At 40.6% G+C, this 23,974-nt stretch overlaps 1 protein-coding gene across 1 annotated transcript; it reads right to left on the bottom strand.

Annotated features, from left to right (window-relative positions):
* Positions 1 to 311: 311 nt before the first annotated feature.
* Positions 312 to 23,952, bottom strand: LOC114351245 (inhibitor of Bruton tyrosine kinase). The gene is made up of 16 exons (XM_028302385.1): positions 23,706 to 23,952; positions 22,922 to 23,323; positions 21,649 to 21,826; positions 20,916 to 21,133; positions 17,737 to 17,934; positions 16,957 to 17,193; positions 16,080 to 16,216; positions 14,922 to 15,056; positions 12,850 to 13,147; positions 12,326 to 12,448; positions 6,509 to 6,779; positions 5,951 to 6,125; positions 4,065 to 4,266; positions 1,997 to 3,220; positions 1,608 to 1,748; positions 312 to 398 (listed from the first exon to the last, which is right to left on the bottom strand). Exons 2-15 carry the CDS (start codon positions 23,084 to 23,086, stop codon positions 1,614 to 1,616), a joined length of 3,696 nt encoding a protein of 1,231 aa, XP_028158186.1. The 5' UTR covers positions 23,087 to 23,323; positions 23,706 to 23,952; the 3' UTR covers positions 312 to 398; positions 1,608 to 1,613.
* Positions 23,953 to 23,974: the final 22 nt, after the last annotated feature.

Genomic DNA, 23,974 nt, shown 5'->3' with positions numbered 1-23,974 from the left:
AATATCTAATTAGCCCGTAATCCTGAATCCTGATACATAAAGTTAGCCTATTAATTTAACACAGGTACGACTGTACTCAGTGTTGCACTATCAAATGCAATTGACGCGCCTCTATGCCAGGGTTTTTATGTTCCTGGTCAGGCTATACCGTTTCGTTACGTACATTTTTTTTGAGAAATACTCTAATGATACTTATTCATATTTTTTTTAGCTTTTGTCATTCAGGTTGGCTATCAGTATTTATGTTGTAAAAAGACACTGTAATAAAAACATAAATGTTAATCAGTACTCTAATAGAAATTCAAATTTCATTCAAGTAAAAAGTATTTATTTTGACATCACATCAACAACAAAATAATATATTAGTCATGATATTATACAAATGAAATATAGCACATTGACGGCCGAATACTGAAACGCCATTTAAATATTTGACGGCTTCTCAAATAGTTAAGCAGCTCCTAAACTTACATTTCGCATACTCAAAACAATATCTGAGCAGTTCTCAATTTTTAAGCACCTCTCAAATTAAGTTGCACTCAAACGCCACTTAAATGAATTTTCGCATACTGAAACGCCATTCAACGCTAAGCACTACTCAAACAACTGTCAAATCGTCTTAAGCAGCTGTTAAATTTGAGAGTGCTGGCGCGGTATCTTAAATCCTATTCTTATACCTAAATCGACCTAAATAGTGGTAAATAATGTGTGTCATCGTTATCATTTCTTTCGAGCCTCGAGGAAATACCTAGATCTAATCGCAGGAACGCAATAAGGCTGAACGCTATTGAAAAATATTATTATAATGACATGCAATTCCGAGCGAGGTTCCGCGTCCCTAAAGAAACGGTGTTTTTTCTGGATTCATAATTTGGAAGCTCTTTGAAACCCCTCACCAAATACAACCAGTGGACCAAATACTTATTATAACCCTACTATTCTACGCAACGGGAAGTTATGAACGTGTACTAGGTGATATCTTCCACATCTAACAGCCAACTGTGCATCGTATAGTGCACGAAGTAACAACCAAAATAGCTGCTATGAAATCGCTTTACATAAACATGCCTATTTCTGAGGATTAAGGGGACATCGCATAGCAGCATTTCCAAGAGTTGTTGATTTGTCAATTTGATGCTCTGTCAGTCAACAATGATAAATGTCAATTGTGGTTACGTTTCGGTCCACGATCGCCACTTAATAGATTTCAACAATAAAAAGTATCACATTTAAAATTATTTTTTTAATTAAATAAAAATGCAAGCATTAATTTTTTTATATGATAAAACGAGATTTATATATAATAGAAACTAAAAATAAACTGTTCTATGTTAAGTTGATTGAGTATATTTCCATAAAAGACAATACATAACCAAACGATGCTGCGTGTAATGGATAAAAGACGTAAAGTTATCATTTGTGTAAATGAAAACATACTTTTTTTGGTAAATGTTGCCATTATGTAAACATTTGAGAGCTGCTTAGCTGATCACGGCTTTAAATCCGTTGAGTAGCGTTTGAGAATACCATTTAAAATTGAAGGATACTTAAATTTAGGAGCCCGTCAGCTGAGTGACAGATTTGAGTAGTGTTTCAGTATTCGGCCGTAAGTTTTAACACTTTGGGGCAGTGTGGATCCATTGTGGCGAGGCCACTTGAAGCTCAATACGTCGAACTGTGATGAGTTCGTCATCAATTTCGTGGACGTTGTAGAATCTTTCCAGGTCCTCTATGGCTTTATCTTCCAGCTGCGGAATAAATAATAATGGTTACTAGGATTTCTACATAACAATGAAAATGCTTTGATTAATAAACATACTTAAAATCAATAATATAAAACACAACTGTTTGAATAATTAACTGAAGTCACTGATACACTGTTGCTAACTTTTCCATTAAACTAAGTATATTGAAAAACATTTTTTTAACTAAGTATTGTTTGTAATTTGTTATTTATTTGTAGGTAGAGAAGAGATATAAAAGCAAAAACACTTGCCTGTGTCAATGTTAGTGGTTTAGTCATAATTCTAGAGGAATCCTCCTTTTGCTTCTTCTGATCGGTCAAAATTTGGTTGAACTCCATTGTTTTCGGCCTGTTTGGGCTGCTGCTGGCTGTAGGTGGTTCACAAATTTTCCAAGGATTTTTTGGTTTTGCTGGAGTCGTATCTACATTCAACTTATTTGCAAAGCTGTCTTCCAAGTTCCCTTGCATCGCCAACTTTTTCCTCTGTTTCTGCGACAGTTTTGGTCCAATGTGACTTATAACTAGGTTGCCCTGTGGACTCCGCGCCATTTCCGCAATAGGCGAATCGTTGGGCGAAATAGACATACGAGAAGTAGTAGGCGAATTATTGTCTGCGCTGCTAGAACGAGCTATGGCACTGAAAGAGTTATTCTTTGTCAACTTCACAAATTGCTCGGTAGGTGGTTCGTTCAAGATATCGGAAGCGTTTCCGACTGCTTTGAGTCTCGCTTGAACAACTTTCAGTTGCTTTTGCTGAGCTGACGGTACTTCTATCCATTTCTCCTGCTTATCGCGAGGAGTTTTCTCTGTCTCCTTTGATATATTTTTCAACGACAGTGTAATATCGCCGGACATATTGGAGAGATCTAATGACGACACTGAGCTCACGGATTCGTATCTCATTCGTGCTTTTTCGCTTTCCGTGTATTCTATTTTCTTGGGTTTCTTCTTAGTAACTTCTACTACGGTCTCATCTTTCTTCATCTCTTCATTGGTGTGTTCTAAGTTAATTGGATAATTAGTAGCGATCTCTTCAATAGTTTCGTCGCTTGGGGCGTTGAAAAACGGGGTAATGATTCTCGAAGACATGATTGGGTTGAATCTGCAGTAGTACTTTGATATATCATTGAGCAGGGTTTCTTCGACTACTTCAAGTATTTTGTTTTCGAGGACACTGCAGAGGTTTAGCGATATGAATTCCATGCAGCATTGTTTGAGTTGGGCGGCGTTGTACGTGTGAGCGAATTGGCAGAGTTCGGCGCAGTTTTTGAGCGTGATGACGTTTGATAGTGCCACCTCGCACATTTCCCTGAGGCGGGTTATGAACAGCTGGTCGGCGATTATTAGCATGCTGCAGATGAAGTCGATGCTCTCAGAGTTTTCAACTTCGGGACACGTGTCGGTGTATAGGAAGTTGATGACTGGAAGGAGTATCCCGTGGTTTATTGGGAGAGTCACCGTTGATAGTTGTTTGCTCTGGAACAATAGGTTGTAATTTTTTTATAAATGTACTTTAATGACGTGTGGTTGTGAGTGTGACGCTCGCATCGAGATCGCACCTATTTGAATTAGTGCGTAATCCGATTTTCAGGAGACAGAGTCGAAATTAGTGTAGGTAATTAATATTCTAGTCACCACCATATTTCGAATCTTCTCGGTTCAATAACATTATGAAATTCGTGGAAAAGTATTTCGAACGAACGACCATAGTGGTTTATTATTGTGACCTCAGTTGGTGAAGATCGATAGTGGTCTAATTTGCATTTTTACCTTTTTAATCAAAAGTAAGCAGTCTTCATGCAAATAATCAAACAACATCATCTACACCTCATCATCATCTAAACCTATAGAGGATTTAGGACGCTATTTGGATCAAATATGTAATTGCTCAATAATGAATAATAAATAAATAATAATAATAATAAATAATACAAATATCATTTAAATGGCATTAATATAACTTTACTTCTACACAACACAATAATACATTGCTCCAGGTTCCAGGGTGCATTTAAAGAACCGTTTTCATATCTTTTTGACGTTCATAAGTGTGAAATCCTGGTGAAAAATTAATAAAGATTTTATGTGTCGCTATTTGGATCAAATATGTAATTGCTCAATAATGAATAATAAATAAATAATAATAATAATAAATAATACAAATATCATTTAAATGGCATTAATATAACTTTACTTCTACACAACACAATAATACATTGCTCCAGGTTCCAGGATGCATTTAAAGAACCGTTTTCATATCTTTTTTACGTTCATTAGTGTCAAATCCTGGTGAAAAAGAAAGATTTTATGTGTTACTAACCTCCGTCCAAGAATGCATGAACATCCCATTAAAGTACTCCAGCCTCGCGGCCAGCACACACTTATGTGCGGGTATCAGGACGCCATCCTTAGAGCACACGTTGGTATTGATTAGCTCCGGGAAGGCGGTGCGGTCCCAGCACTGTGGCGGGGTTCGAGAGAGTAAGGCTGAGTCTTTTAGGTGCACTGAGCCGTCCCTGTAACTGGGAAAAAAGATATAGTTAGCTAAAAATTTGGAGGTGGCTATAAGTTTGTGAATACAATATCTGTGTAAGTGTTCCTTATTTTGCATGCATTTGCAAACAATGGCAATCTAGCTTTTACAGAGAGAATAGAAAGAAAGAAATAAAGCTTCTAGAGACAAAAAATATTTTATTTTTATTCTAAATTTTACGTCATTTATTTCAAATAAGACCAATATAGTTCCAAAATACTGGACTGTCCTGTCGATGACATTGACAGTGGGGCGCCACCGTCAATACCGGATCGCTGGTTCAGATTTTTGCCATGTTGGAAACCATATACACTCGACGTCAAATAAATCGCACCTCCCGCGACAAGCATTTTCAAACGTATGCATCCCCACTTCCCACCAATATTGGTACCATTTAAAAGCCAAGTTCTAACCTTCATTTCATTAAAGGAAAGGTTTTTACCCCAAAAATGTGTCTTTAGAAGGATCCAGAGTCACTTCTTCAAGAAATAGGTAGTTACGCTAGAGCCAACTTTTATGGCTATAAAACTGTTAAGTTGGGTTTAATTGTTATCCATCTGTTAAAGAGGACACATAAAAACATTATTTGGTTTTATAACCATAAAAATTGGTCTAATTGATCCCATAGGTGGGCCCAAAGTGAGGTATTTTTTCAAGTCACATTTATGGTATATGTTAATCATTTATTAAGAAATTAAATGTGTTTTTCTATAAGGATATTTATTGGGCTTTCAAATAACACCAATATTGTTGGGGCACCATGATTGTCTCAGAAGAATTTGATGTTGAGTATAGTTGAACGATGGTAGCGCCCCCCTGTCATTGAGTTTGGCGGGACAGTTCAGCGTGGGTCATCTATATTAGTGTGACTTTTTATTACAGCAGATATTAGTGGAACAAAAAGTCAAGCAGTTTATGCAGGGCCATGATATGCAGGCGCTTGGAGTATGCCTACACTAGCTTCACGGGGTTTTAGAGGCTATGTCATGGCGGCTTTAGTGATGGGAGTGCAATAGAGTACACTTACTAGTATCTATCGAGCAGTTTGTGCAGCGCCATGACTTGCAGCCTTTTTGCTGAGGCTTGCACCAGCTTCACGGGGTCACAGAGACCACGTCGCGGCTGCTATAGCAATGGGAGTACAACAAGGGACACTTACTAGTATCTATCGAGCAGTTTGTGCAGCGCCATGACTTGCAGCCTTTTTGCTGAGGCTTGTGCCAGCTTCACGGGGTCACAGAGGCCGTGTTGTGGCGGCTATAGCAATCGGAGTGCAACAGAGTACACTTACTAGTATCTGTCGAGCAGTTTGTGCAGCGCCATGACTTGCAGTTTCTTGGCGGAGGCTTGTACTAACTTCACGGGGTCACAGAGGCCATGTCGCCATGACATGGCCTTTGTGACCCCGCTATAGTGATGGGAGAGCAACAGAATAATACTTACTAGTATCTGTCGAGCAGTTTGTGCAGCGCCGTGACTTGCAGCCTTTTTGCTGAGGCTTGTACTAACTTCACGGGGTCACACAGGCCGTGTCGAGGCGGCTATTGCAATGGAAGTGCAACAGTGCAACAGGTTGTACAATAACTAAATGTCGATGTATAACTTTACTGCATATCTGAATCGTACAATTGTTTGTTATCCTAAATAAAATAAAAATAACAGAGTACACTTACTAGTATCTGTCGAGCAGTTTGTGCAGCGCCATGACTTGTAGTTTCTTGGCGGAGGCTTGTACTAACTTCACGGGGTCACACAGGCCGTGCCGAGGCGCCTCGTCGCTGCGGCGGCCGCGGTTTCTCCTGTTTAGGTTCCTGTACGCTTCGAACGCTGATAATTGCGCTGCGTTGTCTGTATGAAAAGATGTGTTTTGGTAAGTGTTTGAGAGTGGTTTCTGATAAAAAGTCTACGTCAAATTATCTGTGAAATGAGCCTAGAATCAAATTCGTAAATGAATCGTAACATATCAAAAAGTAAAAAAACAGCATCACTAACAATATTCAAATATTAAAAATTGTTTCAAATTAAAATTGAATAATATAGGAAATACGTAAAGGAAGATGAGCTAGCTTTTCATACACAATTTAAATTAACAAATTAAAGACCGACCGAGTAATATGGTAATATGGGGATGCCCCTGGTAAACGAATAGTGTTTCATTCCTAGCACTACAATGGACTGACAGGCATAGCATAGAGAGAGAGAGGGATAGAGATATACAGTCAAGAACTCACCAATCAACTCAAACATCTCTTCTTCTTCTTTCTCTTTCTTCACAGGTAAATCCTCCTTGCGCAGTTTCAATCCACACGGGCCCAATTCCGTGACGTCACAGGTCCCGGTGTACATATACCGGAGGATTCTCTCGAAGACATCCGGGTGGATGTTGTCCAGGGTAATGGTTGGTATGTCCCCTGGTATGTAAACGGCCCGGTACATGTTGTAGAGGAGCTCGCTCGATGACGCCGCTATGTATATGTGCGCAGGGTATAGTTTTGTGCCGACCTGGTGGAGATAAAGCAAGTCATGAGATAGCTATTGACTATATTTTCGCTTAAGAAACATAAGCAGGGTACTCATCTAGCCGTGTAGCATGTAATGTATCAGATACTGTATCAAGTGAGTACATAGGCACGAGCCCGCTGCGAGCTGCTCGCGCGTGGTTCGCAGGGAGATCGCAGCGACCCGCCGAGTGGCGGTATCACTGCGAGCACATAGAACAGTGTTTTTCAACCTGTGGGTCGCGAAGCCTCTATAGGGGGGTCGCGAGAGGTCGTAAAAACTACCTCAGTAAAAAAACCAGAGAAGTTTAAAAGCTAAAAAAAAAAAATAATAATAATAAAAACTTTATTTGTAGCCAATTACAATTGTGCATAGACAAAATGAAACGTTAATGACTGCAGTAGTCAAAGACTGTGTCGCAGTCATTAGCGCCTTCCTCTAATACAGACGCTATAAATAAACAATTTAGGTTACTAATAAATAACTTAATACTTATTTATCTTTAACTGAATACCTACATGAATTGAATATGAGATGAACTTACAATAACAAAAGAAAACCAACATGTGTGTGTGTGTGTGTGTGTTTGTGTGTGTTTGTGTGTGTGTGTGTGTGTGTTTGTGTGTGTGTGTGTGTTTGTGTTCAATGTAAGGAAGGAATCAGGCTGATGTATACACCGTGTTACTTTGCATTCCTGCCATATTCACAGAGATAAAAGTAGGGAACAATACCTATTATTTAAGATAAACAAGAGACTCCCATAAAGAAAGTACACTAAGATTTTAGTAAATTTGGTTTTTCAGTACAAATCGGAATAAACCAATTTTGTCTCGCACGTTCTACAGGTGCAAGTGGAATAAACCTAGTGGGCGTGGCCTAGTTCTTAATAATCTGTTGTTTTATGGCTCTGGGTACCAGCCTTTTTATCCAGTCATAATAATTATTTTAAAATATTCTTCAGTTGATTTCAGATTTTCCTTTCTACTCTCAGTTTCTACTTTACGGGCTTAGGACCGTCAAAAATACGTAATAATTATTAGGGTTTTAATTAATTTTAACATTGTACCCTATTTTTTTCGTTCGTTCGTTCGTTTCAGCCGAAAGACGTCCACTGCTGGACAAAGGCCTCCCCCAAGGATTTCCACAAAGACCGGTCCTGCGCCGCTTGCATCCAGGTACTTCCCGCGACCTTCACCAGATCGTCGGTCCACCTAGTGGGAGGCCTGCCCACGCTACGTCTTCCAGCTCGTGGTCGCCACTCAAGAACTTTTCTGCCCCAGCGGCCATCATCTCTTCGAGCTATGTGCCCCGCCCACTGCCACTTGATTTTAGCGATTCTGCGGGCTATGTCAGTCACTCTGGTTCTCCTACGGATCTCCTCATTTCTGATTCGATCACGCAGGGAAACTCCGAGCATAGCACGCTCCATCGCTCTTTGGGTGACCTTGAGCCTTCTTATGAGGCCCATAGTAAGCGACCACGTCTCAGAGCCATACACCATCACTGGCAACACACACTGGTCAAATACTTTTGACTTGCAGCACCGGACGGGCAGCAGCGTCTGCGTGCGAAACCTTATAAAAAAAACTGCGATCGCCAACCCGCCTGCCAAGCGTGGCGATTAAGGCAAATCCCCCCCATGGAGAGGAACAAAAAAAGATATTATTAATATGGTTAAATTATTTTAAAGTACGAGTATTACCCTTATTGACATTGGTGGCCGTACAGGATTCCCCGTCTATGTTTATTCGGTCGTGGAGCACTAAATGTGTTCCTAAAGTAAGTACTTATTAAACTTTAAAAAAATCCAATTAAGCATGACTATGGTCAATATTTTTTTTACGGAAAAGTCCCGTCGCTTTGTATGCCAGTGACGCAAGAGTCAAAGTCAAAGAAAAAAGTAAAAAATGTCTTTAATTATTTATGAGTTTTAAATAATGCTTACAAATCGTCAAATATTTAAAGAAAATAAATAAAGACAAATAAAAACAACTTAAAAGTTTAGCTCTTACGCCTTTACATGTCTCATATTATTATAATCCTTTTGCCCTACCAATCGAGACTACTAGGTTTGTCATATATGTTGTATGGCATAAAATATGCCTTTGGGTTTTCCGAAATACAAATAAAAAAGTTTGTACCAAAGATTTTCTTTTTTGTTTTAAAAAATACACTCAGCGGCACGGAATTTGGCCCAAGCCTAAACAACCAGATATAAGGCCAAATAGGTGTTTTATACCTAAGTTTCGTGTGACATGTTAACAGAACATTTGTTTTTATTAATTTAAGAGGCTAGATTAAAAAAAAAATTACGTCTGTTTAACTTTTTTGACTCTAGAAACGCATTTCGTTGTTGGAGCGTAAAGAGTACGGGTAAGTTTAAATTCGATATTAAATGTTGTAAGGGTTTGGCGCTTTGTTTTTTGTTTTTAAATTAATCTTAGGGTTATTCTCGTTTCCATAATTTGAGAATAATGCCCATTACTCCAGCTCAAGTTGCTCAAATAGTGTTGCTTAGAAGTCAAGGGCGTATGCAGCGGGAGATGGCTGAAACTTTCAATTTATGGCGTACAAACTTAAGATACACGTTAAAAAGACATGACCAGACCGCCTTTTACACAAGAAGACCAAGAAGTGGGGAATTAAGGTGTATGCCAGCGCGCGGTGACCCGATTATCGTGCTTGTAATACCAAGAAATCGGGTTGTCACTATGTTTGAGATACGCCAGCGTTTACAAACAGCAAGCCCAGTGAATGTCAGTGAGCACACAATAAGAAGAAGAATGGAGGATCATAACCTGTATACTCGAAGACCAGCTCGAGGACCAAAACTTCTCCAATACCTTCGCGAAGTGCGACTTAGGTTTTCTAGAGAACATGAAAATTGGACGCAAGGCTAATGAAGTAAAGTTCTATGGATCGATGATTTCAGAGTCACCTTAAGAGCTCCAGACGGCCGTGGAAGTGTTTAAAGAAGGTGCGGAGACGAACTACTACGCAAACAAACAGTTTTCATAAAGAGTTAACTCCATTAGTCTAACGTCCAATTTGCATGTTTTCTAGAAAACGTAAGTCGCACTTCGCGAAGGTGTCGGAGAAGTTCTGGTCCTGGAGCTGGTCTTTGAGTATGCAGGTTATGATCCTCCATCCTTCTTCTTATTGTGTGCTCACTGATATTCGCTGGGCTTGCTGTTTGTAAACGCTGGCGTATCACAGACGTAGTGAGAACCCGATTTCTTGATATTTCAAGCACTATAATCGGGCCATCGCGCGCTGGCATACACCTTAATTCGCCACTTTTTGGTCTTCTTGTGTAAAAGGCGGTCTGGTCATGTCTTTTTAACGTGTATCTTAAGTTTGTACGCCATAAATTGAAAGTTTCAGCCATCTCCCGCTGCATACGCTCTTGACTTCTAAGCAACACTATTTGAGCAACCTGAGCTGGAGTAATGGGCATTATTCTCAAATTATGGAAACGCGAATAACCCTAAGAATAATTTCAAAACAAAAAATAAAACGCCAAACCCTTAAACAATTTAATATCGAATTTAAACTTACCCGTACTCTTTACGCTCCAACAACAAAATGCGTTTCTAGAGTCTAAAAAGTTAAACAGACGCATTTTTTTTATGAATCTAGCCTCTTAAATTAATAAAAATAAATGTTCTGTTAACATGTCACACGAAATTTAGGTATACAACACCTATTTGGCCTTATATCTGGGTGTTTAGGCTTGGGCCAAATTCCGTGCCGCTGAGTGTATTTTTTTTTAGTATTATTTAATCAAAGACTCAACCATATCGTATTCAAGCTTAAGAAGCCACTCTGTTATTTTTTTCTTACAGTGATAACTATTTAAGGAATAAATATTTAATTCTTTATTTATTTTATTATAAAGGAGTGGAGCTATATAATTGTACTGGTGCTTTACAAGTTCCAATCTACAATAAACCGTCTGACACACCCTATCTTTCCTCCTTTTGTTTATTACTATATTAGGGTTATAATTGACAGTCCTATGTTTGCGTAGAGTAGCATTGAGAATGAACAGTTTTCGCACTGATAGAACTTCCCAGAATTCGTAAATCATCTTAGTAGGGTATCTGATTGGTTTAGAAGCCATAACCTTCAGGACGGCACGTTGGGCCCTCTCAAGTGGTAATAACTTAGTTTTACCGGTGGAACCCCATACTGTGATGCAGTAGTTAATAATGGACTGTGCAAGGGCAAAATAAGCAGTACTAATACCTACTTATTATCTATGAACAGCAGATTATAATTACACAATGTAAGTAAAATCACAGATTTAATACTGGTGCCTATAGTTATACGTACCTACATTATCTAACGTGAGGAATTCCGCCAAATCAGTTTAGTACTTTCAATCTTTATTGATAAACTAGCGGCCGCCCGCGACTTCGTACGCGTGGATCCCGTTTTACCCCTTCATNTTAAAGCAGTCTCAGCATTTGAGCGAGCACTTTCCCAGTTCGATCCATGGGTAATAATTGCTGTATCATCAGCATAAGCAACAATTTTACTATTAGGAAGCTGTAATTGGCATAGGTCATTTAGGTATATGAGGAATAGTGTGGGGCCCAGGACGCTTCCTTGAGGGACACCGTAATTAATAGGCTCATCACAACTTGTGTTGTTGCCTATTTTGATGCACTGACTTCGTCCACTCAGGTAACTCCTAAATATATCAAGCTAGATTTATCCTAAATCTAATTATGCAAATGCATAAAATGTTGTATAGATTGAAGAATTCGTTCTCTACAACATCTTTCAAAAGGCATGAAAAAAAAGCGAACGGTCGGGGGGTCGCAAAACTTTTTTTCATGCTAGGGGTCGCGTCATGAAAAAGGTTGAAAAACACATATGACATAGAAGATACGCGATGACCGTGGATTCCGTGGAAGAGCCGTACTCACTTGAAGGTTGGTTACGTTACATGCTACGTTACGTGCCACATGGCAGGTAGCACCTGCCATAGAATAAGATAGAGATTCCGTGTCAATTTAAGATAGAAGTAGATTTGATTATTTGGTAGTTGGTCCTTGCTTGTTCACACTACCAACTAAAACTCTATCTCCAATCAAACATAACATTCGTTTGGCGGTCTGAACATTCGCTATTGGCGGTTATTTGAGTTTATGTCATCATCATCATCATTTCAGCCACAGGACGTCCACTGCTGAACATAGGCCTCCCCCTATGACTTCCACATCGCACGGTTGGTAGCGGCCTGCATGCAGTGCCTTCCCGCTACCTTTATCAGGTCGTCGGTCCACCTTGTGGGTGGACGTCCCACGCTGCGTTTTCCGGTACGTGGCCTCCATTCCAGAACCTTGCTGCCCCATCGTTGAGTTTATGTAATACGTTTTAATTTCAACATTAATGAAGAGGCCTTTTTGGCTACAGATTCTGGTTATGAGTACATAAGTTCAAGCAGTGAGAACGATAACTATGAATAGACTCCTGTAATATACTTTTACACGTTTTCACAATACATAGTAGTTATATTGATGCGAGCTTATTATGTTTACCTTAAATATAACATCATGTAGTAGATCGTCATCGGAGGCAGATTCCATCAGAGATTCCATGTGCTTCGAAAGACAAGATGGAGACAAATACGGCAGCGATCTGAGACCGCACGTTGGTTTTATCTGAAATAATGTTATTTAATTATCTTACAGAGTAGAAACATGACAAGATTTAGCTCATCTTTAACTGGTCAGTAGTTGTCGATTTTGTTAAATTAGAGAGGGTCATTCTCATGCTTTGGAGACTAAAAATGATTAGATGATGAAGTCTAACTACTTCATTAAGACATTTTTGGATATTTTAAACAATTTCCATTACGGTCGTAACGACAATGATATGTGTTTGGGAAGCAATATGTTGATTTCAATCTTAGAATGAAAACATTATTATCAGTGTGTACGACTGAAACAGGAAAATCCTAGTAGAATAGAATAGCTAGCATAGAAGTAGATACTTTATTTAGCATTTAACATTCAGGTACATACATTAATTAATTTTAGGCAAGCTAGTACACCATACATACCTGTAAACACGCGAAGTTCAGTCCTTCACTATCCACCGATATCGACACAGCGCGATGCACGTTCGGTATCTTAACAATCCTGACCGCGGTACAGTCGTCCTTCTCCAAAAACTTCACAAGCGCCGGCTTGTTGCTGTCTCGCTCTTTCTCTCTCCTGATTGGCTGCGGCTGAGTGGGCGGGGCTCTACGGGAGATTGTGCCAACGAACGCCTCCCCGTATTTGGTGGTGAAATAAACGAAATCGTGGGTGAGAGCCACTTGAGAGATCTCCGTTTGATGGCTGAGGCCGAATACGCATCTAAAAAAGAAATTATGTATTTATTTATTTATTAGGGACATCAACAGCTTACAGATTTCAATGTAACATTAGACACAACATTATGGAAAGCCAATAACAGATATCCACGCAGTAGCTTATTTTAAATTATATCTGTGTACAAACAAACATTTGTGAAGAGAAGCTGAGAAAGTCCTATATAATTTAATTAGTTTTTTACAAATATTCCACAATTAAACTTGTAAAATATCTGTAAAAAACAGTGTTCATAGGTAACCTATTAAATTATACTATAATTACATTCCACATTGTTATATAATTTCTGCTGGACGCAGGCCGCTACCAACCGGGTAACATGGAAAGCATTGGGGGAGGCCTATGTTCAGTAGTGGACGTTTTGTGGCTGAGATGATGATTATTTCAAAATATTGAAAAATGTTAAAAAAATATTAAGTAAAAGGGGAAGGCAGGAGATGGGCTGGGATATAATTATACACAAACTGGTCGAGTTAACTGCGCACTTTTCGGCCGTGACGTCACATCGACGCTCTGGTACGGACGGATCCAGCATTCCAGCGAAGTGCGCAGTTAGCTTGAGGAGAGGTGAGTTTGTAGGTCTCGTTAGCTAATACAAAGTATTGTATGAAAAGTGTTACAAATATGCTACAAATTGATGTTCGTCTTCGTCACTATACATTGTCTTGTAAATTAAACCTTATTCCATCGGAATAGACGTGCTTATTTTATAACAACTGAGGGCTTAGCGTGAGTCTACATCAAACGATGTCACTAGTGAGCGCGTAAAAAAATTACATTTAAATGTATGACGGATTGTACAAATATACAAATGTACATTTTAAAGCATGTAAACCTTTGAAAAAGAGGCTGACAATAGTGACTGAGTTTCTTGCGCTGCTTCTTCTCAGCACTGGCCCATTTATTGTCCTGAAGCAGTGGTAGGGTTAATACTGGGACGTGTAAAAGTGCTTTTTTTAAGCCTATTTACAGAAATAAATGAGTTTTAATGAGTTTTTTTTACAGTGCCCCTAGCGGATAATTTCAAGAACTAAAATCTTCATAGATTTTTTAAACGCGCTAAGACGCACAGTGACGACGATTGATGTAAACTCACACTAAGGCCCAGAACAGACGGTGACACGCAACTGCAACGAAACTGCAACTGCTAGTTACTTTTGAGTTGCATCTAAGGCCCGGTTTTTTGATTCGTAGTTAAAATAACCAATGGTCAAATTTGACAGATGTCAGATGACAAGTGGTTAAATATCAGAAAAAAATGTTTTTCGAACAATGGTTAGCTTGACTTTTAGTACATTTTTTAACTATTAGTTAACATTTTGTTAATATTTAACCATTAGTAGCAAAATTTAACGAATTGTTATTTTAACTATGAATCAAAAAACTGGGCCTAAGTTTCTGCCATAGCGTCCGTTGAGAGACCACACATGACGCGATCAGTTTGAAACTTTCAGTTTCAGTTTCATTCATAAGAATCATCAGAAAGTTGCAGTTTCGTTGCAGTTGCGTTTCACCGTCTGTTCTGGGCCTAAGCCCTGTGGTATATTAATCCTTCAAGCTCCGCGAATCTAGACACAGTAGATAATCAAATCAAATCAAAATTATCTTTATTTGTTTAGACTAATTAAATTAGTTCTTGCAAATCGTCAAATGCTCTTAAGGAGCCTATACATGTCTCATTCTTTTTTTGCCCTACCAGCGCTAATCAATTGTTATGACATTAATTAATGCCGTCTGGGACTCAATTGGTTAATATTACCTGGTGAGTGTGTTGGTGGTGTCCTGCCAGATGAGCAATTGTCCCACGCTAGTGAGGAGTAGTACAGTCACTCGGGAATACGCCCCTTGCTCAGTCACCTTCGCTTCCACGCACACTTGCCGTAAGTTGATCTGCCTGGAATAGTTCAAGAAGAACATCAGTAAATTTTTGGAGCATAATAAACCCTATTGCAATTGCATAAGATGGCACAGCTTGAAGTGTCGTGGCGCTGTTGTATGTAGCGATCTTCGTGCGCATACGCTCACTATGGGTACGGAACTTTAAACCTTATTTCCATTGCCAAACGGGAGTTATTAGTACTGATTTGATAGTCTACTTTTTTATCTAAATATACCTCATATTCCTATTGAAAAACAGTGATATTCAGGCGCGGCGCGGCTAGTTGTGATCACGGTGGCTGCGTCAGCTGGCATCTAAAAAGAACCTTATTCCTATCGCAAAAGAGTGCTATTCTGACTTTATGGCAATCGGTATCCCTGCTAGAACCTTTGGCACTCTAAAAACAATCTAATTCTTATCAACAAATGGTGCTATTCAGGTTATATTGCACGAGGCAATAGATAAGACGTCGTCTCCACTGCTTGCAAGCGCCATGGTCGCACCAGCCGGCACCCTAAACACAACCTAATTGCTATCAACAAATGGTGCTATTCAGGTTATACTGGCTTGATCTCAATCTTTTTGCACGAACGACCAGTAGAGACGACGTCTATCTATTGCACGAGGCAAGAGCTTTGAATGACGTCTCTACTGGTTGCCAGCACCGTGGTCGCATCAGCCGGCACCCTAAATAGAACCTTATTCCTATTGCAAAACAGTGGTATTCAGGTTATACTGACTTGGTAGCTTGCACACCGCGGCTAGCTGTGATCATGGCCGCGTCAGCTGGCATCCAAAAACGAACCTTATTCTTATTGCAAGAGTGATATACTGACTATGGCGATCGAATTCCCTGCTGGAACCTTTGGCAATCTAAAAACAACCTAATTCCTATCAAAAAATGGTGCTATTCAGGTTATATTGCACGAGACAAAAGACGTCGTCTTCACTGGTTGCTAACTCTGTGGTCACATCAGCCGACATCCTAAATGGTACCTTATTCCTATCAACAAATGGTGCTATTCAGGTTATACTGACTTGATGGCTATCTTCTTGCACATATACTTGTGTAGCAGATACACGTCGCCGCGGCTAGTTGTGATCACGGTGGCGGCGTCGGCAGCGTCTACCAATTGTAGGCCCGCCTCGTCGCTGCTGTTTATCGATATGGCCACCTGGGGGCAATATCGATAGTTGAGACTCACATCCCTATCAAAACAAAGTCAGGTGGGCTACTACATAAGGCCCGATTTCCACCAAGGTAGAGAGAAGTGTTTTGAAAAACCAATCAGATTTAATTCTAAATTCATTCGTTATTGAAGAATGAAATGTGATTGGTTATTCGAAACATTTCTCCTTGCGAGAGAGGGATGGTAACATTCGGAACTTCAAATAACGTGTTTGGGAGTAACCCCGCTTTTCGAATGTTTTTATATGCCAACTAAGTAAGGTATAGTTTATAATTTTGAAACTTTTTATTTGAAACAACTCATTGACGCTGGGCATTGGCGTATCTAGGGTATTTTTTCAGGCGGGGCTTGGGGTTTGTATGTGAGCGCGCCAATACGTACGCACGCACACACTGACAAAATTTAGCGTGGATTAGCGGGGAGGTGCGCTGAATTTTGTCAGTGTGTGCGTGCGCGCCGCATACGTGTTGGCGAGCGCTCACATACAAACCGCGTTCGGTGCGTTTCTATGAAGATGACCTACTCATTTGTATTTACTCTGATAATACGCCGGGGGGCTTATCAGCAGCTTGGGTGGTTACCCCTCCCCCCTAACATCCTGGGGGGAGGGAGGATGCAGGGAGTTGGGCACGGACCATAAGCTTCTTTACAGAGGACAGCTTGATCCTATCTCGTCTATCATCTACACTTTTAATGCTTACGCCATTTTGGTGAAGATAACATACCCGTTTAGGAGCCGGCACGACTTTGTCTTCCTGCGGATGCCCCAGCTGCCCCAGATTGACGCCCCACGTATACACGGCTCGTATGTTCCACACGACCGCGTGCGAACGACCCGCGCAGACGCCCCGCGGGTTGGATAGCTTGATAAGAGGCTTCACAGAGGGTAGCTTGATGAATGCTGGGGTTTTGGCGGCAGATTGGCTTACATTGTCGCCGGTGTTCAGGGTGTATTGGATTACCTGGGGAGGAATTGATATAAAAGTAATTTTAAAATTGCTTATTTATTTTAATAAAAATCTGATGATGCAGTTTTCCAAATCAAAAATTGGGTACTTTAAATAAAAACATTTAATCCGTCAATTATTTATGTATTATCAAAAAAATTTAGACACATATTTTTATTTGTTAACTAGCTGACCCCGCGAACTCTGTTCCGCCTTAAAGGCAATAAATAAGGCAGCGCAATTTTTCCTTATTTGCTCACCAAAATCAGCTCAATCGGCCCAGCCGTTCTCGAGTTTTAATCAGACTAACGAACAACAATTCATTTTTATTTATATAGATTACAAAATTATGGTGTTTATGAAATTATGCGCGACGTCACACCGTGCTACACTTTTCATCACGCAGCGACGTCACGTTTTGGCGCGCTTTCTCTGACATTGATAAAGCGAAAATAGTTGTCGGGTATTTTTGATAAGTTAACTGAGACGGACAAACTATTGCAGTAAACACTCCTACTCACTCCGTAGGAGGTAAAGTTAGATGTAAGAGTGACTTACCGTCCCACTCTCCAGCAGAAACACAGTAGAGTTGAGCGTTATAGCGGCCTGCACGCACGGCTCCGGTAGCCTCAGAGGCGCCGGCTGCAGCGCGATGAAGTGCGGGCCGCCGGCGCGCGCGGTCTGGCCGCAGCACCACACGTCGCCCTCAGAGGCTCCCGAGCACACCCATATGCTGTGGAACTTGCCTAGGCACACCTAGGGACAAAACGGGGACGCTAGAATGGTAGTTACAGGATTTAGCACTACTTTCTTGGTATCAATGGTACTTAATAGGGATACTCTAAGCATAATGAGTAGCCTCAGAGGCGCCGGCTGCAGCGCGATGAAGTGCGGGCCCTTCATCGCGCTGCAGCCGGCACACCTAGGGATAGAACAGAGAAGCTAGGAAGGTAGTTACAGGAGATAGCGCTACTTTCTTGGTAAACTCGTAATAGTAATAATCTGAGCATGATAGCGGTCTGGACGCACGGCTTTAGTAGCCTCAGAGGCACCGGCTGCAACGCGATGAAGTGCGGGCCCACACGTCACCCTCGGAGGCGCCCGAGCACACCCATATGCTGTGGAACTTGCCTAGGCACACCTAGGGACAAAACAGGGCCGCTAGAATGGTAGTTACAGGAGTTAGCACTACTTTCTTGGTATCAATGTTACTTAATAGGAATAATCTAGGCATAATGAGAAGCCTCAGAGGCGCCGGCTGCAGCGCGATGAAGTGCGGGCCGCCGGCGCGAGCGGTTTGGCCGCAGCACCACACGTCGCCCTCAGAGGCACCCGAGCACACCCATATGCTGTGGAACTTGCCTAGGGACAAAACGGCGACTCTAGAAAAGTAGATCCAGTTTTTGACTTCATACATTCCGATTCCGACACTGTATTGAAATCGCGCGTTTTAGCTGCTGTCGCTGCGAGCTTTCGAAAAGCGACTCAATCACCGCGTTTGGAGTTTTTAAGGGTGCGCTGTGAAATGTGTGGTCGCTACATTTAGCTTCTAAAAAAGCGGCTAAATCGCCGATGTCAAAAGTAGCATATTGTATGCTTTCACTACTTTCTTGGTAAAAATGGCAATAGTAATCTGAGCACAATGAGCATGATAGCGGCTTGGCTCTGCCAGCCTCAAGAGGCCTAGGCACACCTAAGGATGCTTTGGAGTAGCTTCTGAAACTAAGTGTATTGTAGCTGGCAAGTCTATTCCTATGTATCTCTACTAAAACATGATGTTGATGCTAGTCCTAAGTATGAATTCTGGCGTTGTGTCTTCTGCATCGTGATTGCTTACTATCATAAATTAAATATTTTAAGTAAACAGTTATACTAATTGATTTCGTCTTTTGTTGCCAAGTATCAACAACCTCATTCATTATTTTTATCGCGAAATTGGCCCGTTTGACCGATAAGGACTTTGTAGAGGTTAATCTAGACAAAACAAAAACAAATTTGAATTAATAGTTTATTGATTACATTTGATGAGGGTATCCGTCACCTGCGTACGCGTTTGGTGTAAACTTATACGATTGAAAAGGATTCACGGCCGACACTACTCTGACGATCTTTTTCGGAGGTTCTTCTACATAAGGAGCATTTGGTTTCGCATACTGTTCAACGTACTGCTCAGGAACCATTGGGGTCGGATTCTGGTGCACCTTCGAAGGCAGAAACGAGAATTCGCCAGCCATCGCACCAAGCAACGGCTCGCCTCTGATAATGCAATACGCGAACAGAATCAAAATAGTATAGGAAACAGCCAATAAAATGACGTAGAATATCATCTTCCCCTTGTTTCTTCCCAACGCTTTGCCCAGAACGTCAAAACAACCGGTTTCTGTGAACCCCTCGATATCCGGACCAACCCTCAACGTGCAGTCTTTAGAAACAGGCAAAAGTGCGGTTCGATTTTCCAATTTACAACACTCGACAGGGTACAACTTTCTGCTATTCTTCTGCCAGTTCGAATTCGCGAAATCTCTGTAACTGTTAACGCCACAGCATTCGTAATTCATCATGATGTAGTCCCAGAAGTACGTTATAAAGTCGTTCTCTTTCCCGTAGTTCGTTTGGATGGTCCTTTCTAAATAATGCCGAGTCTTTTCGTTCTTCGTGTAAATGTTGTAGACTCCTGATATGAAGAAGAGCCAGAATGCGATTGAGGAGATGGTGGTTACGAGGAAAATGTACGATTTGATCGCGCATTTGACTTTGCAGCCTGCGCCAAGGATTCCGCAACAGGACGTCATCATTGTCAAGGCAGCTAAGATGATGAGCACCGTAGTCATTGGGGTCACCCATAGCTTTAAATTGACGAATTCCGCTATACTGTTCACATGGGAACTCTTTGTGATCGTATAGTTCACGTCTTGAAAGAACTGCGTGTTGATGACACACCATACGCAGATCACGGCACCGATGAATCCGATCAAGAAGAAAAATATATTCGTGAAACCTAAACACGTGCGCGGCAAACCAACTGTATGCATTTTGAAATTGTTATTGGAAAACGAATTAAAAAATCATTGCAAATAATTCTTGTTTGACAAATATTGTCAAGTGAAATTGACGAGTTCTGCTGTATTTTTTTGTGTAGCGTTTTATTTATGGTATTTCCGAGCATGAAGTTTGTTTAGAAGATGTTTTTTTGGCTGAACTGAGGAAACATTTTTTTCGTCTGAAAAATGCTTTCTTGCCCTGTCTGCCGACTAAAAACCTGACGTTACGTTTAGGAAACATGTAAGTTAGGAATTCTAGACAACCATAAAGCCTATAAATAAATAATATATAAATACATAAATAGCCTGGTATTTCTACACGTTAACATGTAATCCTAACTTACGAGCCATAATGGCGCCTGCTCGAAAACCAGTGTTGTGGCAAAGTTTGCAACGACATATTATGCTGAGAAGACCTTTTTGGCACCCTTTGTTTTCTTTTGGTTTTGTAAATTTTTGAAGCCACGTTAGCCGAACGGTGAAGGGGTCGGACTGGTCGACTCCGAGGAACGCGGGTTCGGTCCCCGCCGCCGCTCGACTATTGTTGGTGAGCCCACTCGTAACGCAAGCATATTTAGCTTGCCACGAGGGGCTAACGGGACTATTAGTACTAATAATCTTAAAAAAAAAATGCCATATACGTAACAACAACAACAAAAATATCAATTTTATTCTATGAATGAAGATTGAACTGACCTGTTTCACGCACACATTGGTCCGGCTAAACGCTCCCAGCAGTTCTGGGGTGTTCCTCTGCTGTTGCGCCCCAGTGCCGAGCGTGTAGTTGGAGTTTGTGCCCCAGACGTAGGCCTCGGCCGGCTGCGAGCCCTCGTGCTTGTACATATACTGGCGGTCGAGCATCGCGTGCTCGATCGCTTTGTAGTCGTCTTTGTCTACTATGTCGGTGAGCGCGCCTGGAGAATGAGGGAAAGACTAGGTATTATTTTCAGACGATAATGAACCCTAAGGGCCATGGCTACTACATTTTTCTGCTCACGTTCCTTTGGATAGATGACTAATATTTTTTAATGATTGCTGGCTGATTCACTATCGTTTTTCTTCACAAAAAATTAGATGAAGATATTCGATATTGATCTATCTGAGGCTCATGAAATAAACAATCAAGCTTAGCTAGATTTTCAGAAATATCAAATAGCTCATACTGAGATTATCTGGAAAACGCAGCGTGGGACGTCCACACCCACGAGATGGACGACGACATCGTAAAAGTAGCAGGAAGGCGCTGGACGCAGGCTGCTACCAATTGGGCAACATGGAGAGCATTGGGGGAGGCCTATGTTCAGCAGTGGACATCCTATGTCTGAGATGATGATGCGATTATCTGACTTATCTTTCACATGGACCATCACCACCTCCTTTTTTTAAATGCCCAACCAAAGCCTGGCTTAAAAACGACAGTCAAACTTACCCATCTTCATCAAAGAGACAGCAGCGGTGATCTGCCCATAGAATATGCTTCTATGCAGCGGGGTGTACCCTGACTCGCGGTCTTTAGCGTTGGCGAACGCCTCCGAAGAGTGTCGCACGAGCCAGTCCATAAGAACGGTGCGACCGCGAGAGGCAGCCATGTGGAGGGCGGTGCGACCCTGTAAAACAAAGTAATTTAACGCCTACGTCGACGTATTAAGGACGTCGCACATTTATCAACCCGGAAAGGGATCGTAACCGTATCAACTCGAGGCGGTCAGTATTCTTTGTATGAAACTCCATACTGAAATGCACACGCACACCGTAAGGTAAACGCCTCGTCTCGCAATTGACGCGTACGAAAGGCGATACAGTGTTGATCCCTTCCTTTCCCTTTTCAAGGCTGCTATGAGCTTAAAAGTGGATGGCAGCATAGCATTTTGAAGTGGTGATTTTTTCTGAAAGCTTTACAATACTCTTGAACGATTAGTAGTGCAAGTTACAATATAGGTTTTGCCATAAAAACAAATCCCAACTAATATTATAAATGCGAAAGTAACTCTGTCTGTCTGTCTGTCTGTCTGTCTGTCTGTCTGTCTGTTACGCTTTCCCGCTTAAACCTCGCAACCGATTTTGATGAAATTTGGCATAGAGATAGTTTGAGTCCCGGGAAAGAACATAGGATAGTTTTTATCCCGGTTTTTGAAACAGGGACGCGCGCGATAAAGTTTTTCTGTGACAGACAAAATTCCACGCGGGTGAAGCCGCGGGCGGAAAGCTAGTTAGGAAATACGTAGGTAATCTAAAGTTGGAGCTTTATACTCGTAATACAATTTTGGCCGCAATAAAACAAAATTTTTCCTCGTCATTATCCCAACTAATATTATAAATGCGAAAGTAACTCTGTCTGTCTGTCTGTCTGTCTGTCTGTTACGCTTTCCCGCTTAAACCTCGCAACCGATTATGATGAAATTTGGCATAGAGATAGTTTGAGTCCCGGGAAAGAACATAGGATAGTTTTTATCCCGGTTTTTGAAACAGGGACGCGCGCGATAAAGTTTTTCTGTGACAGACAAAATTCCACGCGGGCGAAGCCGCGGGCGGAAAGCTAGTTGAATAATATTTATAAAAAGCAAAATCTTCCCACAGTCATAGTAGTTATTTATAAAGTTCCAAGCTATGCAGAGCTAATCGATAGAGTATCATCCTACAGACAAATAAAAAAAATTTTTGATAATAGATGAAAAAGAATAATAAATAATAAGATCACATACCTCAAAATCAAAAGCCTTATTGAAGTTGGCACATGTAGCCCGTATAAAGCATGCGAGCTTTTCATCTCCGATGGACCTCTTGGTGATTGCGCTTGTGAGAGCTTGACCATGACTGCGTGACTTGCAGCGGCGGGTGCAGTCTACTTCTGGCTTATTTTTACTCATCGTAGCTTATTATTATGACTTATTTTTGCGATTTAATAAGAAAAAAATAGAACTCTCTTTAACGTAAATATGAGATACTTTATTAAAAGGTAGTGTTTAAAGTAATATCAAGATATGTGGATTGGACTCTTCTTAACAATAAAACTAATTATAGCAGGCACTGTACAGAGAAGGTTCGTAGCCCCCAAAGGGGCTACGTGTTGTGCTTTAACAAGACATAAGTTTTGTTTGAGCGATCTGAAACAAATTAAAACGTATTATTTCGAGTTTACGACACTTAACAGAGTGTACTCTTGCCTTATTTATTATGCATATGAAACCAACAGGCAAACAAATAAATTAAAATCCTATGCTTTTTACGTGAAAAATACATGACGAGAGAGAATATTGGAAGCTATTTAGCTTGAACCTAACTAATATAATTGTGCATAATGAACATTTCGGAGCTGGACCTCTGCTAACATTGTTTTAAAATTACTGAATAACTTTATATCTTTTAAAAACATACAAATATATGAAATCGTTTAAGTTGATTATTAGGTGGGTAAGATATAACGTGTATTTTGACCGAGCATACCTCTAATTGGAATTCAATAAGAAAAAACAGAGATTTAGTTACCTTTACAAGAAAACAGCTGTTTTAATAATATACTTCTCGGAGACGATGCAGGCAGCCATAGTTCACCTCAAATAAATTATATTATTAAACATACGCTACGAGCAACTAATTATCACGTAATTACCACTGTTTTTAATTTCATAAAATTACGAAATTCGGCGACGATCCAAGCCAATTTTTTGCCACTTTTCTGACAGATTAACTTTTTTATTTACGCAATTTTCCATATGAGGCAAAGAAAATTATGGTTAAACAGACAGACACACAAT

This window comes from Ostrinia furnacalis, unplaced genomic scaffold, assembly GCF_004193835.3.
Source record: "Ostrinia furnacalis isolate ACB-3 unplaced genomic scaffold, ASM419383v2 OfSCF1112, whole genome shotgun sequence".
Taxonomy (NCBI): Eukaryota; Metazoa; Arthropoda; class Insecta; order Lepidoptera; family Crambidae; genus Ostrinia; species Ostrinia furnacalis.
The sequence above is the reverse complement of the archived record's forward strand: the minus strand, read 5'-3'. Positions and strand labels throughout refer to the sequence as shown.